Source organism: Carassius gibelio, chromosome A11 (assembly GCF_023724105.1).
Source record: "Carassius gibelio isolate Cgi1373 ecotype wild population from Czech Republic chromosome A11, carGib1.2-hapl.c, whole genome shotgun sequence".
In the NCBI taxonomy this organism is placed as follows: domain Eukaryota; kingdom Metazoa; phylum Chordata; class Actinopteri; order Cypriniformes; family Cyprinidae; genus Carassius; species Carassius gibelio.
In genome coordinates, this window is record NC_068381.1 from 16,267,451 (window position 1) to 16,285,906 (window position 18,456).

General features: G+C 38.5%; 1 protein-coding gene across 1 annotated transcript; it reads right to left on the bottom strand.

Annotated features, from left to right (window-relative positions):
* Positions 1-1,734: 1,734 nt before the first annotated feature.
* LOC128022467 (puromycin-sensitive aminopeptidase) lies at positions 1,735-18,159 on the bottom strand. Its single transcript, XM_052610086.1, has 23 exons — positions 17,846-18,159; positions 15,251-15,335; positions 15,018-15,095; positions 14,688-14,809; positions 13,023-13,130; positions 12,415-12,615; positions 11,604-11,700; positions 11,485-11,518; positions 11,130-11,244; positions 10,857-11,021; positions 10,565-10,669; positions 10,307-10,367; positions 9,281-9,390; positions 8,934-8,997; positions 8,684-8,823; positions 8,409-8,543; positions 7,936-8,155; positions 6,957-7,099; positions 6,305-6,361; positions 6,109-6,216; positions 5,691-5,846; positions 5,521-5,568; positions 1,735-2,974 (listed from the first exon to the last, which is right to left on the bottom strand). Exons 1-23 carry the CDS (start codon positions 18,119-18,121, stop codon positions 2,828-2,830), a joined length of 2,775 nt encoding a protein of 924 aa, XP_052466046.1. The 5' UTR covers positions 18,122-18,159; the 3' UTR covers positions 1,735-2,827.
* Positions 18,160-18,456: the final 297 nt, after the last annotated feature.

Genomic DNA, 18,456 nt, shown 5'->3' on the forward strand with positions numbered 1-18,456 from the left:
TCCCATAATTGCATGAGCGCGCCATGTCACGCAGATTAGTCACGTAATCTTGCACGGACTCACCCGGTCGCTGAAGACGCTTGCGTAGTTTATATCGGCGGAGTATGACTCGCTGTTGGCCCGTGAAGTGGCGTGCGAGAAGAGCAACCGCTTCCTCATACGTCTCAGCTTCGCCGAGCGCGCGATATATTCTCTGTCCCTCCGCCCCGAGGCAGTGACGAAGCAGAGCGATTTTCCTCCGATCTGGTATGTCAACATAGTCCATGGCCTCGAGGTACACCGTGAAGCCATCGATCCAGCTCGCCCATGGAATAGGCGGTTCACCAGGCACGGGAAGAAAAGGGGCCGGCGGTGGTAAGCTAAACTCAGCCATCTTCGTCGCCAATGTTATGTTGGTATTTCAGTTAGCCATTAAACATGAAGCACACACGGCTGAACGGATAATCACTTTACTAGTTCTCCCACTCACTCACACGCATGCGTAAAAACAGCAGGCAAAACTTAACCCCTTCGTAACCCCCGAAAACCTAATGGTAGAACACAACATACGTTTGTATTCAATTGTAATTTTTGTTGTTGCTGCAGTTATTTTGCATGCTTTGAGATGTGCAATGTTTTTCCGTTCACATTAATTCTTTGTGTGATGGAACTGAATAAAAAAAAAAAAAAAAAAAAAAAAAAAAAAAAAAAAAACATATGGAAGTCACTGACTCCTTCTTGTAAATGAAAAACAGCGACGGTTTGTGAATCTGTCATTATCGCTCTCCGGTGGAGAGGAGATGTACTACACTAACTGACCTCGAGCACCACATGATGTGTGTGTAGGAGCAGGTTTGGAACGAAACTCTGCAGCACCCCGGCCCTCCAGGAGCTGAGTCTGACACCCCTACCGTGCACCGTACAGTATCGGACCCTCTCGCGGGATCCACTCTGCATATCTGAAATGACTGACATAGAGTAACTATAGCAATGAATGGGACAAAAATATACAGTATGTCAAATTAGAAGTAGAGCACCTTAAGTGATTTGATTCTGAAACCGGGCAGATTTAAGATTTTACAATATCATTTTATACCCTCAAACAATTTACAGCTGATACAATATTTCATACCTGAGCATATCTAAAAAAAACATATTTCATAAAGGAATTAACCATTTTATATGATTTAACTATGACAATTGTAAATTGTCTTTTTAATTAGCTTTGCATATGCAAGCAATCCATTGCACAAGGTTTCTGTCTTGCATCGGATGCGATTGCCTTATTTCTATGTCATCTCCGGCAATAATGCAATAAAAATCTTGAGAAATCATATTCTGGCACTATCATTGCTGTTTGAAGTCTGCCGTTCAAATTCACTCATGCAAACCCCAGGCAGGCCGCATGTTGCAGTGAACACAAGCTCCCAACAGAAAATCTGTGCACACACAAGAAAACTTTCATCGTTACATCTGTGCTTCAGTGTCCCAAAACGGAGCACCTGTGATTCTGATAAAACCAAAGTCCTCGTCTTTCCTCCCGCTGCACATGATTTAAATCATTATTTGCATGTATATTTGTAAGTTATGTGTCTTTGAAACACTTATCAGAACAGTGTGAACCTCATGGGGTTACATGCTCATCTGTATATAGTTTAAAAAATGCACACAAATATGAAATATAAGAGCTCGAGGAGTCATACAGTACATGTACCAACCCAACAAAGCCTTCCCACAATGCAGTTGTGCCCAATGTTTCTCTTTTTCTCATCTTCTTTAATGAACATCAATCGTATTTTAAAACAAAAGCACATTTCAGGGACAGATTTAGACAGAATTTGATGATCACGAACCCTGCGTTGGGCGCATATCTGATATTCAATTCTCCTGGTTTGATGTTCAACAATGATTATATGAGCCCATTGCGTCTCGGCTTGTCAGCGAATAATCATTCCCCAATTTAAGGCCTCTGAGTTTGAAACCAGGTTGAATCATGATTTTTTTTTGGGGGGGGGCAAACTAGTCTAGATTGCTATTTTTGATTTTAACAACATTAGTTAATCATTTAATACATCTTATGAAATGTTTCTTGAACAGCCATCGGGTTCATTTCTTTTGCAGGTTCTGGAGGTATAAACCACTGGAAGTGCCGCAGAAAAGGTGACAGTGACGTACAGGAGACAAGGGCAAAGATCAGAGATAATACGCTTGTGTATATATAATCACATTTCAGATTAACTGAAGGTCTCGGAACTAATGCTCGCAGTTTACAATATACACACAGTACCATGCTTATGCGTCTTCAGTCCTAACCGTCACTAACGATGGGATTCAGAGTCTGTTCAGTCAGTAGTGCATCCCAACCTTTAAACCCCATTCTGCCCAGTCACGCCACAGAGGATTATGGGTAAAATGCATATACAGCCAAATACTAATAAAAGAGGTGGAGATCGTCATTTGTACAGAACAAAAGAAAACTTAAATTTAAAACGGAAGGATATTCAACATCATGCTTGTTTTTTTTTCTATCTGTGAATGTAAGGAAAGTGAGATGATTGTGTAATAATTCCACTGTAGGAGACTGTAAGAGAGGAGAAACCATGTGTGTACATGCATTACCAGCTCATAAAATAACATGTGTTTCAGTCACAGCTCTGCTCGAGTGCACTTGCAGAATGGGGTACTAGGGGAATCACAGTCTCACAGTTTCCTAGTCTCACTTCTCTGTACTGACTCTTGGGTAATTTTTAAGATGGAGTTGCAGTTTTGTAATCGTTTCGGTTTTCGCTGAAGATGATGCTCATTTTGGAGTGAGGGAGCAGGTCAGGGAGGGGTCAGAGTTCAGAGGTCAGACGGGGGGTGCTTTCCGCTGCAGCAGGTACTGGTGGATGTTTTCTTCGTCTCTCTTGAGCCAGGCAGCGTTCAGGAGAATGTTCTCGCAGCACTGCTGTACCGTGCGCTCGGCCGCTGGAGCGTGATGACTTTCAAAGAAACTCTGAAAACAGAAAAACCACCGACATTCTCGTTAAGAACTGCAACATGTGCTGGTTATCAGTCTCTCTTCAAACTCAGATCATCTGGATCACTGTACATTGATCATGATATATATTGTTTTTATCATTTAAAACCAAACAAACCTATTTCAGGTTTTGTTTGAAATGTTTGCTTGCATTATATTTTCAAAAAATCCTGTGAAAACTGTGATATTGTGAAATATTAATATCATTCAAAATGACATACTTGAAATTAAAATTTTTACTTGAATATAATAAAAAATGTAAATATAGCAATTTATTTTCATGATTCTGCAGTTTATTTGATGAATAGAATGTTCAAAAGAACAGCAATTATTTGAAATAGAACCAAAGTTTTTTAATCTGATAGTTCACCTTGAGTAGCTGGTACGGAAGATGATTAGGGCCACGCAATAATAAAAAAAACCAAACCATCTCAAAATTAAAGTCTTTAAATTTTGAGAAAAACTATTTATAGTTGAGAAAAAAAAAAAGTCTAAGTAAAATGTTAGGGTTAAACTCATTAAATTACAAGAAAAAATTTCGAGAAAAAAAGTCAAAATAAAATGTTGCGATTAAACTCGTTAAATAAGAGAAAAACTTGTTAAATTTCAAGAAAAAAGTCGATATAAAATATTGAGAATAAACACGTTAAATGACATGAAAAATGTTATTACATTGAGAAAAAAAAATCATTAAATTTCGACAAAAAATTTATAAATAAAATGTTGAGAATAAACTCACTGAATTTCAAGAAAAAATTTGAGAGATACTTTGATGGATAGGAAGTTCAAAAGAACAGCAATGATTTGAAATAGAACAAAAATAATCTGAGAATAAACACTGATTTCATGTTAATTTCATCTCGTTGGACAGTGTTATTCAGCGTCGGAGGTTAGACAGTAATTTACTGGGGAGTAGTGTATTTTACTTTTGCAAAACTCACTCTTCGTCCTTTTTTCATCAAATATCACATAAGAAAAGTGGAAATCCGTTGCTTAACAAGTGTTTAATAGTAATGTATTAATAAGGGGTAGGCTATAGGGAGGGCTTTGTTGTCCTAATATAGCAGCATCTATTTAATAATTTCAATAAAATTATTATAAATCAATGTTATTATTGCATCCTGTTAATTTACAACAATACTGAGGTGCAAATTGTATCTGCCACTAGAAGTATAAAAAGCATCTAATTAGCTACTATTTATTTACACTTAGCCTATTGCAAAGATCTGCTACTTTAACATAACACAAATACAATGGCTATTTACACTTAGTGTAAATACCACACATCTAAAATGCTGCCGTTGTCACTTAGTGTAAATAGTACATATAACTTTTTCCACTGTAAATAGCAACTGACGGGTGTCCTAAGTCTAGCCGCAGGCAAAATATGGCCCGCAGCTTGTCTATTGAATTGTAGGCTATTATATTTGGCCCACCACATGTTTCACAAAGTTAACACAAGGTGATACCACTAAATTTTAGCCCAGATGTATCAGTAAAACATGAGTGACAACCAGATGAAACCTCTGTGCCATTCTCAACAACATTGACGCGTCAGATGCAGTTAGAATACTTCTCAATCCACAAATTTATATTTACAATGGATTTACTGTATTAACACTAAACCTACCTAAATAATACATTATTATTCAAAAACAAGATAAGCAATTGATTAAAAATTTTCCGATGTAATATTTGATGAAGAAAAGCGAGTTTGGAAAAAGATGAACCCAGTCGATCGCATCAGTCGCTACTCCCCAACGCATTACACTCCAACCCACCCCACCGAAGACGTTAATTAATCCAACGCATCCAACGAGATTAATTAACTCCCCTGGCCTCAGAATAAATTACGAGAAAAGTTATTGAATTGGGAGAAAAAAAGTTGAGAATAAACACTTGCGTCTTGCATAACATAAACATAACTTTATTCTCGAAATTTAATGAGTTTAATCTCAACATTTTTCTCGACTTTTTTCTCAAACTGAACGACTTTTTCTCAAAATTTAATGACTTTCGAGATGGTTTTATTTTTTTATTATTGCTTGGTCCTAATCCTCTTCCATAAACTGGTCCCCATTGACTTCCATAGTTTTCCATACTATGAAAATCAATGGGGACCAGCAACTAAAGGTGAACCATGTCTTTAACATTAGAAATGTATTTATGTTCACTTTGATCAATTTAATGTATCTTTGCTCAGTAATTTATTTTAAAACCCCAACTTTTGAATGGAAATGTATATTAATTAGCCTCCCAAAAATAAAATAATTTAGAATCATTTCCTAATGAATTTTAATGACTATTTATTTGTTAACTGGTTCCACTTATTCACACACACACACACACAAATCCAATACAAATAAACAATTTGCTTATAACCTTATGGTTTTGCAAGCAAGTTCTATTCTCCCCAAGTGCGCTATCCAGTCTACATTATATTTTAGAGCAAAAAATAACTAGAAAATGTACATTACATTCACTTGTCTGTCTAAAATGATTTTGTAAGTGGCAATGCTCACCTTAACTTCAGCAGCCATTTTATCTATTGCAAACCCATCTGCTGTCAGCTGCAGTGAAGAAACAAAATGAACACACATCAAAACTGTATACATATATTCATGATTCACAATCAATAAACTCGGTCTGCTACTGTATTTCCCATCTTAATTGTGTACTGTACTTCTTTCACCTTGATGAGTCTTGATATGAGGAAGCCGCCCTGGTAACGGTTATGAAGTTCTTCCCAGTTGTCCTTAACAAATTTCCATGCAGCTTTGCGCCCCTGTTTGCTGCTTCCAGCTACGCCCCCGATTACAGACACCGTATCCTGGGGACGAACCTCCTCCTAAAAATACCACAACCACACTCAGCGTCACTGTTCACACTTCTGGAGACTTTTAATTCCCACAGACTCAGATTAGAGCTCAGAGAATGAGTGTCAGATAAGGTTTCTAGTGAGAATGCTGAGAGAGATGAAAATGGTGCTTTATCGATCTCCCGAGGCAAACTGATGCTTTGCAGCTTTAAACAAGTGTGTTTCTGGTGCTTTAAAAGTTCCCACAGTCTGTCCTCTTTTCTACAGTAAGTGTGTGGGTGTGCTTTCGTACCGACAGGGCAAAGTTAAGCACTCTCTGGATGAGGTCAGGGGCGGGAATGGCTCCCAGCACTCTCTCGATGCGGTTCTTCTCCTCCTGCATGTCTGCCTGCTTATGAAGCTGAACACAGAACACGAGAGATGCAGTTTATTCATCCGCACCTTCAAGGCTGTCGCTGTGTGATGTTCAGACACGTGCTAACTATCACCTTGAGCATGGTGTCGAGCGTTGTGCTGTCTCCGTGCTTCAGAACTGTTAGGTACACCTAGAGGAAATGCAGAAACACCTATGTTTAACAGGAACATGTCGAGCCAATACTAATAAAAACTCCAGGAACAACATTTACAAAATCAGCTGAAAAACATGTCCAGTTACACTTTATTTAATGTTATATGCACTTACTGATATAATAACAATTATCTATGCATAATTACATGCTAGTAACCCTTATTCTAACCCTAACCATATAGTAAGTACATGTAGTTAAGTAATAGTATTCAGTACTTCAATGCATAATTACACTGTAATAAGCACACCTTAAAATAAGTATAACCACATGTCCTGGCGATGCACCAAATCAAACATTGTCAGCTGAAAGCAAACCACCAAACATTTAGGACGGTTTGATAGGAACTAGATACTGTTATTCCAGCACTAGCGTCCTCACAGCTGACATGTACACCTGTTGTAGTTTATCCATGTGTAGCGCAAAATAAACAATAAGACGGCCAACACGCACCCTCTGAAAAACGCTTGGTATTTTTTAATCACCAAAACGTCAGTTGTCCAAATGTTGGTGCATCACTGGCACACTGATGCAAAAGTGTCCGTATTATAAACAGAAATGCGAGACGACTCACTGGACTCCTGAGGTCTGCGGGCAGGATCTGTTTACCCTCCACATGTTCTTTGAATCTCCGCCGGGCCTCTTCCAGAGTGGCCTTGTGCCCCGCTTTACCCAGCTTCCCCAGCACCAGACCCCGCAGCAGGGCGTCCAAATGTCCTGAACGAGAGACATGGGGAGAAGAGCAACCACGGATTACAATGATATTATACAATATAAGATATGTGTCAATGCCTCTCATGATCTGTAGCGCTTATCTTTAACATTACATCCTCACATCTTTTAATACATGCAATTTTGATGCCTATTTCAAATAGTTATATTTATATATTTAAATAAGAAATGCTTGAATGCTACATGTCATTTTTAAATGTAAAATAGATTTATTCATGGTTATTATTTACATTTATTTATTAATATTTATATTAATATTTATACGAATCATATTTATTTTGAAGTTAGTATCAAAATTGGTTTAAAAAAAAATGCACAGTGCAATATCACTGTTCCTGTTTTCTAGTAAAAAAAAAAAAAAAACTTGTATTTTGGTAATCCCAACCATATATTAAAAGCAGATTATTAAAATATATTAATATTTGGCTTGTGAAATCGCCATGGTTATGACATCACATTTACATAACCAACACCTTTCAATTTTTAATAACTTGACAGGAGCTCTGTCACTCATTGCACTCATAACCGAGCTCATTTACATAGGGAACATATAAAAACAGCCTGTTTAAATAGAAAAGGGCAAGAAACTGGTCAAATCTGTTTTAGTATAAGTGGAAAACATGCCACAAAAGTGCAGAGTATGAAACCTTTAAAGGAATAGTTCACTCAAAAAGTCAATACAGTGGAAGTCAATAGCCTCTTTAAAATAACATATGTTCCACACATTAAAAGAAAGTCAAAGAGGTTTGGAATGACATGAGCGTGACTCTTTACGGCAGAATGTTCATATGCCTTCATGAACTGTGAGTTCTGGCTCTCACCCTCTCCGCTTTTGCTGTCCCAGCCCAGCTTCATGCCGATAGGGGTGAAGAGATCTCGGATGAACTCCTGGATGTCCTCGTGGAAGTCGGTGTGTGAGAGCAGAGAGGACAGAACACCCAGATTACAGCTCAGGTCACTCCACACCGTGTAGTTCGGCTCATTCACAAAGGCTTCCATCACCTTCAACACCTCCACAGTACTGATCATACCTGCTCGAGCCTGAGGGCATTACAGACAGAGACACAGCACAACACTGTCAAAACCGGACGGATGGGAGGACAAACAGAAACCAATACTGATACTGTTGAAATTGCTTTTCTCAAGAAACATTTCAGCAACACTGAACATGACTTCCACAAGTCACTTCACTCAAGTCTTAACCATCAATCCTTGAGACTTGACTCCAGGTGGAGATCTGAGCCTCTACTCTGACTGGCAAATCAATGATTCAGACGCATGTGTAGCGTCTCACCAGAGAGAAGAGGTCATTTTGCAGACCCAGGCGGTCCACAGGCAGCAGAGTGAGGTCTCTGATACCAGGCAGCAAACTTTCCAGCATGGCTGAGCTGTACTGGATCCTGTAGAATCCCACGGTACCGGGATTAATCTGCAACATGGAAGAAGATGCACATTTTTATACGTGCACAGAAGACCGATCATCAATCTCTGCATGTCATTTCAAGCTTCATTGTTATTTACATTATAAATCGCCTTTTACGTGAAATGCATAAAACACAGCAATCTGACCTTGATCCATTGGTCAGGTGCGATGTTGGTGATGTTAACTGTGGTTTCGGGCTGGTCCAGCAGAACCTTCATCTTGGTGCAGCTCGGGTCCTCACTGGTGCAGATGCTGATGGGAACCATCCAATTAGGGCAGTTCTCATCTAGCACATAAAAACAGATATTAGGGTATAACGGAGTCAGAAAAAGACTAATAAATAAATGGTTAAAGTCAGCAGATCCAGTAGTTTAACTGCTCCTTATTTGCACGTACCATTACGTGGTCCACTGGCACAGAACTTCTTCTGAGAGATTTTCAGCACGCGGTCACTGCCATGCTGGAGGAGAAAAAATAAATATATACATAATTCAGCTCTGATTAAATCTGGCACTGCCAAGACAACAGTTGTTACTACCAGACGATCCCTGAGAAGCTCAGAGTCTATCTCAGTTAGACTTCTCAATACCCCGATGGGTTTTTCAATTATATTTGAAACTTTAGGGGAAAAAAACATCCAGAAAAAACACACACACACACACAATCCCACAGTGCCGGGTCGGATCAAAACAAAACACAAAATCAAACCATGATGTTTATGAGAATGGGTTTGTAAATGTTACCTGCTCTTGATCCACTACTATAATCGGGAAGCCCATTTGTTTGGTCCAGGAACTCATCACTGCAGCAATAGGCTTCCCACTTGCTTGCTCCAAACACTCCCAAAGGTCCTCTGGGATAGAGAAAGAGAGACGACACCTGTTATTTCTGACTACACAACAATTAACAAAGCACAATAACACTGATGCATGATCACACACACACCCACAACACTCCAGCCACACACTATTTTGTGTCAGAATTACAATGTAACACACTATGTGATTACTACAGCTGTAATCCTTGTTGTTTGGATCAGACTGTCGCTGTATGTGGAATCATTTCCTCACAGAGACATTTTCCTACATACACTAAGCACAAGTGAAAATGTATGGTTTTATGTATGTATGTATGTATGTATGTATGTATGTATGTATGTATGTATGTATATATATATATATATATATATATATATATAGTTTTTTTTTTTCTTACAATTGTGCTGAGTTCCAGGATGTGTTCTCAATTATAAAGTTTACAAGTATAATTTCTAACAATGTATTAAAATGATTTAGGTTGCAAAAAACAAACTAATATGAAATGCAGATGAAGATGTTTAAACTGATCTGAGCAACTTAATAGAGTTTTCTTCATGTCAAATAAAGTCTAAGCCTATAACTTACAGACTTCAAAATCTATTTTATTCAGATCTAATGTTGCGATGAAATGAAAGTGGTGACCTATGTTTTCTAATGCACATCTGAGTGTAACAGATCGTTGGAAAAAAATGTAGGATGGTGACTTGGGTATATGTATTACATCAAACAACTCAGACTTGTTTGTTATTTAATTTAAAATAGAAACTATAAGATATGTAAAAACTGTAAACAAATAATTGTGAAGAGGCAGTGATGTGTATAATCATAATAAGCCTAAACACTAATATAAAAATATTGGGTTTACAAGGACATTAGGCTGTTTAATCACCAAGATGAAAATTATTAGAGGGTCAAAGCTTAATCTACACAAAGACTGTCATGTTGACTTACCTGTAGATGCATTTTTGTGCTGAAATTTCAAAAGGTAAGCATTCATTCCCTTTCTAAAATCCTAAAAGAAAGATAATTTTAATCAGAAATGATTCAAAACCAGAACTGTAAATGAATCTATAAGTCAGTATTAAGAAGGGCTGGTCGTCTTATCAGATTCCTCACAGACTCTTGCTGAACAGACAGATGTGCAAGCTCCTGTCTGACAGATTTACACTGTGAATGTCTCTCAGCAGCCGGCTGAACGCGACCCCTCACCTCATCGCCGATGTAGTTATGCAGCATGCGGATGACAGAGGCCCCTTTGCTGTAGGATATGGCATCAAATATTTCATCCACTTCTGAAGGGTGTCCGACATCAACCTGCGATTTAAAACACACGAGCTCTGAAACATGACTCCGGTCAATATTTCATCAGGCTAAATCTGGGTCTGCAATTTAAATGCTGTAAGTGATGAGGCTGGGTAAACAAACAGACTGACAAAAAAAGTGCACATCAAAACTTCTTGCTCTCTTGGTAATGAGAGAGATGCACTCATCTGGTGCAGACCTCGATAGGGTGGCTGTTATCTAACGCATCCAGGTCCAGAGCTCTAGTGTAGTCCGCAGATACAAACTGGGTCCAGATGTCGTATTCTGGGAAACAGTGGTCCACACAAAGATACTCGATCCAGGACGCGAAACCTTCGTTAAGCCACAAATGAGTCCACCATTCCTGCAGCAACAGACATTTTCTCAGCACCCTGAATGACATTCAAATATCACTGTGACCTACAAAAACTATATGTGGCGTACTTTCCACACAGAACATTTGGACACTCACCATGGTCACCAGGTTCCCAAACCACTGATGTGCCAGCTCGTGGCCGACCACCAGAGCGACCCACTGGCGGGACGACGCACACGAGTTCTTTGGGTCAATCAGCAGGGCCGTCTCCCTGTGAGGGGATGAACACAACATTCAAAAAAGCCAATTAAAACTGCATAAGAACAGAGTGCAGAACAAAATGTGGTTCATATTGTTCAGATACGGCTGGGGATTAACATGCTACCAAGACAGATCAAATATTAAGTGAGGTTCTGCTGAATGGCTGCTTTCAAAAATCAGATGGTTCTGCGTTTCCATGTTGATTTGTGAACCCTCAAGTTTCTATTAAATCATTTAATTCAAAAGTCACCTGTAAGTAACAAGGCCCCAGTTTTCCATGGCACCTATGGGACACAAGAGTACCAAAGGTTAAAACTGAATATAACCAGGTCTACGAGCCATTTGATATTTCAAGAAAATGATACTAACCAGCAGCAAAATCGGCAATAGCAATTAGATCAATTTTAGGCAATGGATAAGGAACACTGAAATAATCTTTATAGAACGGAAGGGTCTTTGTGGCAACCTGAAAAAAAGAAATAAAAATAAATTCACAAGTGAATACTTTCCGAAAAAAAGTGTTATTAACATTAAGTAAAAAAAAAATATATATATTATTAATATATATATATATATATATATATATATATATATATATATATATATATATATATATATATATATATATATGTATAGTTAGTCTTCTTATGGTATAAACATCATATTGTTAATAATATTACAAAAAATAATAAATAATTTTTTAAATATATAGAGTTCAAAAGTCTGGGATCAGTGAAGTCTGTTCTACTCATCAAGGTTGATTTAAAAATACAGTAAAACACTGGGAAATATTACATTTTAAAATAACTGTTTTCTATAATCAATGTTAATATTTTTTTGAAACAATAAATTTTTCCAGGATTTTCTGAAGAATAGAAAGTATAAAACAACATCATTTGAACAATATTAAACTTTTTACGTTCATTTTTTCAACAACAACAACAAAAAAAGAATAAATAAAATATTGTACCGACCACAAACTTTTGAATGATAGAGCATATTTCCAAATCAGATGTTTTGAAATAAAACATAAAAAAAATACATTTTACAAATATAAATTTTGTTAAACCAATCAGCTTTGATGTGGTTTTGGCGTTTGGACTACAAAGATCTAAACCAATTGACATTTGAAATGCCAAAACATGCAAACAGTCACAAACTGAGAGAGCAGTTCTCATACCTCCAGCGCAAATTTCCCTTGCTCTGCCTTTCCGACAGGTGTGTACACTCGGACCGTCACACCGTCTGATGACTGACTCTCCACAAAGTCATACTCGCCAATGACAAACGCCACCAGGTAGGTGGACATGATGGGTGTAGTGGCAAACTTCACCTCCACCAGACTCTGATCCTCTGGATATGGCTTTCGATCAATGACATTCTGCACAGAAAAAGGAAAGTCAGGTTCAATTCGCAGCTTTTTTTGGCCACAGTGTGGAAGGGGCAGGTTGAATGACATGTAAATAAACTGTGGTTGGACACTTTACATGTAAATCGATGAAACCACAAAAACAAATCACTTCCAAAGAATGCTCAAAACCAGTAGTAGAGGTTATTAAATCAATACAATGGTACACAATTCATTTTCAAAAGAGAGAAGGAATGTGACTGGTGAACATCCCATGTCAAAACTTCATGACTCAGAGAATATACATCAGCTTGGGGAGGCACAATGCCTCTGGGCCCGTGTTAGATAATGCACACGTCTGACAGTAATGTGAATCAACTCATTTAAGGACGTTTGTTTCCAGAGGCAAGCGTTTAAAAAAAAAGAAAATTGAGACGTACCATATTTGACAAGGCTATTCTGTCCTTTGGGATGATAAGGGTGATGTCAAAAGTGGCTTTGATAGCGGGTTCGTCCCAGCAAGGGAAAGCTCGACGTGCATCCGTGGCCTGGAGGTGAGAGACAGTGAGATGGGAAGAGACGATTCAGGGTTAAGCATGGGGTGCAGTGATTTAAACACGTGCAGGGATATTTGCATGGCATAAAAACACAAAGATGCACAAAAAAAAGATCCTTTCTTTCTTTCTTTTTTTATTATGGCCCAGTCAGGTCAGCCGTTTGGATTTTCCCCTGCCCTGCCAACATTTTCACTGGCTCAGTGACAAAAGAATTTGGTCTATTTTTATGCAGTGTTTTTATTTCTTATTTTTGTTTCATTCTTCATTAAATTCACAAACCATTTTGGTTGGCAGTTCTTTTAAAGAAAAAAAGAAAAGAAAATGCAACAAGCTGGAAAATATACAGCTGTTATATAACTCCACTAAAAAAAAACCACACATTTTTGCTAGTAAACATTAGGCCGAAATCCAAAACACTGCCCTGCCAACGTTTTCACTTGGCTCAGTGTTCATTTTTATTCATAACAAAGTTGTTGTTGTTTTTATTCATTACATTTTTGTAAGTTTCACAAAACATTTTGGTAAGGTTTTTCTTGAAAACAATAGAAAAAACATTATTGATTGCCCTGCTAACATTTTTACTGGCCCAGTGACAAAACATGTTATTTTATTACTTTTTAAATGTATTTTTATTTTTGCAATAATTATATATACACATGTATCATTGTTATTATTATTATTATTATCATTATTATTATATATTACTGCTATAATATAAATGTTTTGGTTATAATTTTTTGGTCCTTTTTTAGAAAATTTGCAATAGGTGATTAAATAAAACAAATAACAAGACTGATTATAAAAAGCTGCCATTTCTGTTAGTCAGCTAGATAACATTACCTTGCAGACAAATAAATCAGCAAAATGTATGGTTACATCACTGAAAACCAAACATTTAGGCTCGACAAGGCATAAAATGGACGTACAAGATCAATGCATGTACATTTTTTAGAGGTAACTCAGCACTAAACCGAAAGAACCAATTACTTTTCCATCAACCTTCTCACGCTGGCCCCGAGCCAGCAGGAACATCCTTATCATTGAGCCCTGATTAAGTTACCTTCATCTTTAAGTTAACTTTCAGCTCAAGTTAAGAGGCTAAACCTTCAGTTAATTACTCCTTCCAAATTAAAATCTATCAAGTACAAAAATAAAAAACTGGAGTGTATCTAAATGACTTGGATTAATGGATTTGTATTGTAGGCATCATAGTGGAACACATAAATATATTAAAACGGCACAATACACGTGATATCAAAGGCCAAGCAACACATTATGTAACAGGTTTAATTTGATTACAATTTTACTTCTGCATGTCTCCATTATGAGCTCCAGTAGAATAAATTGCTTGTTTTTCCTCGTTTCCAAGTATAAAAGCGTACGCTGAATGATTATGTGAATGTGAAATCGTCTTTGTCGAGAGAAACGGTCAAGATCTCAAAGGAATGAGAGGGGGGGCATGACAAATGACAGGGCTAAAGCAAACAGTGGCAGAGAAAGCCAACGAGCAAACAAATGAATGAACGGCGTCCTCTGATATGAGTTTACCTCAAACTGTGTGACGGCAGCGTAGCGGTTCTCTCCCGAAGGAGTCGTGTATTTACTCCTGTAAAAGCCTTTCATTTTGTCGTTCAGCTCTCCAACAAAGTCTATTTTCAATGATCCCGACCCTGAAAAACAAGTCGCCCATGATTAAAAAAAAAAAAAAAAGGAACATAAAACAGAAGGACAGAGAAAGGAAGGCCCATTCATCTTTTAACAGGAAGCTGTTCAAGCCACCTCAATGAGACAATAAACCCTCTATAGCAACTAATTACACAGAGATTGTTGACATGACCGCAGCAGGCTCCGTCTAGGACAGCTTTAGGAGGTCTTTACCTTTTTGCAGAATGCTGGGGAAACATAGGGTCACCTTCTCATCCTCATTCTGATAGTTAAATCCCGTCGCGTTAATTTCTAAATGGACGGGGAGAAAAATGAGCACAGTTAATCCTAGAAATAAACCAGGCTGTAAAGCATTTAATGCAGGTCGAACCAGCAATCAGGCAGAAGTCAAGCAAATACATCGACTGAATGTGGATTACGGGTGGTTTTCAGAGTTTGGCACTCACCTTCCCCCCCTTCAGGCACAAAAGAAGCAGTAATTATGTCTATATCAGCACAGTTCATCACAATCTGGTTTGTCCCTTGTGTAACCTGTCGAGAACAACGACACAGGCTTCAGTTTTAACATTCAAATGGCTCCGGTTGTTTCATGATCCCCAGCTCTCAGTGTTCGGTGTGTGGTTTCCTTTCTAGCAACACTCCATTGCCTTTAGCAAGCATTGGAAACCTTCCTTTGTTTCATACTGTATCAGATAACAGCAATAAAAGTGGAACAAGCTCACGTCACCTACACACAGCAGAGCCAATCGATGCAGGGAAATTCTTCCTGGTTTAGTAAACACTGAAAAAGCCTCGTTCTCCGACACAAAAAGAGAAATTTTATTAAGCAAGGACGCATTAAACTGAAGAAAAGTGATATTTAGGAGCATTTACAATGTTACAGATGTCGTCATATTTAAATAAATGCTATTCATTTGAACTTTCTATTCACTAAAGAATCCTGTTTTTAACATTGACTGATAACAGAAGAAATCAGCATATCAGACTGACTTCTGAAGGATCATGATTCATGTCACACTGAAGGAAATTCAGCTATACATTTACGCATGTAGTAAGCGCTTTTATCCAAAGCGACTTAACAGTGCATTCAGGCTATACATTTATTTTACCGGTACGTTTGTTACCTGGGAATTGAACCCACAACCTTTTGCGCTGCTAAAGCTGTGCTCTACCACTGTGCCACAGGATTGGAACACGAGAAACAGCTAATTTAAAATGTGAATATTTCTCAAATTTAACATTTTATGGTATATTTGCTCATATAAATGCAGACTTTGTCTCTCAGTAAGCCTTTGTGAGATCACTTCTTGTAAAAACACTACAAAAATCTTCAAAGTTTTGAAAGGTAGTGAAAGAACCCTGTGTGTTGGGATCACTACCATTTAGCCTTTTTTTTTTTTTATCTTCGCTCATATCACAGTACATAAGATTTCCCTTTTCCTGTTTTGTTGTAGGAGATCTCCAGGAGTACGAGCAGATACGACACACATGGAAAAAGAACCGCCTGAATCCTCGCGGCTTTGCTGAGGCTCAAGGGCCATCTCCTGCTGCTGCCGCCGCTGCTGCTATGAAATTCTGACGTGTGCATATTTAATCAGATTATGAATAAAAAGAACACCAGTTTGCATGGCCTCTCATGTTGCAATAGGCTGTTTAAGACTGCATTTGTTGCATAATGCTGAAGTGAAACTTGCCCGGGACGATCAATAGCTTTCAGGCTCTCCTCTCCTCATGTCCTTAAGCTAGTTTTCACAAATACATTCCAGAATCAGCCCTGTTTTAATTATTCCTCAATTGAACTATTAACACACTTCGTTTTCAGTGAATTAGATCCCAAATAATGATGCAGATTGTGTTTAGAGGTGTGATTCTGCCAAGATGAAGCTTTAGAGAGCACATGTGGCTTGTTGAAGCTGGATGTGACTTGGATGCAGTGAGTACACTCACTGGCTCTGTGACAACAGGCCGCCCCTAAGCAGTACATTTTAATGGGGTTCATAAATGTAAGCCAATGACGGTCATGATGCGCATTGTGGGGGATGTAGTTTATCTCATGCTCTAATAAATCTTGGCATCATGACAACTTCAACAGCAAGGCGACTTTCATTAGACTGGGGTACAACATGACTTAACATGTAAAGCTGTTGGTCTATAAAAAGGCTCCACAAACAATCTTATGCAGACCGGACCCATATTTCGTCACATCTGGCCCGCACTGACCTCAACGGTCTTCTGTTTACAGCATCAACCACAGTAATTTATCCAGTAGTAAATACTGCGATTGTACTGATATTACATATACATTTTATATATATATATATATATATATATATATATATATATATATATATATGATAGGTAGATACAGATATATACATGTTGCATTTAATCAGCATGAAATACGTACCAAACTAATAGTTAACCCCATACTTTAGAGGTTTTATATGTTTTATATTATAATAGTGCATTATTTTACTGTAACCTCGGGCGCTGCACTGTGATTACGGTAAGCTATAAAGTATCATGTAAACTGTCAGATGGGCTCAGAGTGACTCAGGAGCTTGTAACAGGACTGATTCGCCGACTCGAGAACGTTAACGTTACCTGAAAACTATAACCTGGGAGGCGGTTAAATTACGACATATTATGTTTGTATTTGCGTGCTTTATGACAGCAGTCCTGCAGGCTAACTTGGTTAGCGGTGTGGAGCCAGTTAGCGCGTTAGCTTGCGGGGCAACTAACTGCTTGCTTCTCTTTATTTCGAGAGGCAGACCTCAGAGGACAGCAGGTTTAAGTATTTAACCTTAAATAACCAAATTCTAACAGTCTGGAACGCGTAAATGTGAAATACGTGGTGTGTAAAACCTCTGTCTGCTTCACTAGCAGGTATTGTTAACTTAGCTTGTTAGATTAGCAGCGACAACAGTATCAGCAGTTATACAAATACAAAGTGAAAAACCAGGGTTAACCTGAACGTGGCATGACCCTGGGGCCCTAAGCAGAGGGGACAGAAGGGCTGAATGGCATGGGGCTCACATTACCTCCACGGCTGCCTCCAGTTTGCCCTCGAAGGTGAAGTCGATGAGGTCGGGCTTGAGGCGCAGCCCGTAGTTGACGGGGTAGACGTCAGTGGGCAACCGCACGAAGGGCCTCCGCTCGGGCATGCTGAATAATGTCGATACGCTGGAGAGCGAATTAAAACGGACTAGGACTCTGCTTGCTCGAAGAGACACGGGCTTCGTTACTAGAGTCGGATTGCGGGGTAGGGCTAGCCGTATGACTGACAGAGACACACGACAACTCATGAAAAACAACATGCAAGCCGTTGGAGATGTTCCTCGTTGAGCCCCGCCCCCTTTTCAGTTAGCGGTGTCCGAAATCTCTAGTCGGAGCTTTTCAGTGAATCGGTTGAACTGGCTGAACGGAGGTGAATTGAAAGAGTCGTTCACGAATCGGACTGAATCGGTTCACTGATTTTTCGATGAGTGACCTAAAATGTAAATGTAAATTTAAAAAATGTAATTTTAATTACAAAAAGTGTTCCTGTGGATCAGTGGTAGAGCATCGTTAGCAGCGCAAAAGGTTGTGGGTTTGATTCATAGACAGTAAAAGATTCCCAGGGAACACATTTTAGGTTAAAAATGATGGCCTA

Bases quoted from the DNA above. Each gene is read 5' to 3' on its own strand.
- LOC128022467 (XM_052610086.1), bottom strand. From the start codon at position 18,121: ATGTTGTTTTTCATGAGTTGTCGTGTGTCTCTGTCAGTCATACGGCTA. The intron at 11,022-11,129 runs GTGAGTGTCCAA...CTGTTGCTGCAG, and splicing joins TTGGGAACCTGGTGACCATG to GAATGGTGGACTCATTTGTG. The intron at 8,156-8,408 runs GTGAGACGCTAC...TAATGCCCTCAG, and splicing joins AAAATGACCTCTTCTCTCTG to GCTCGAGCAGGTATGATCAG.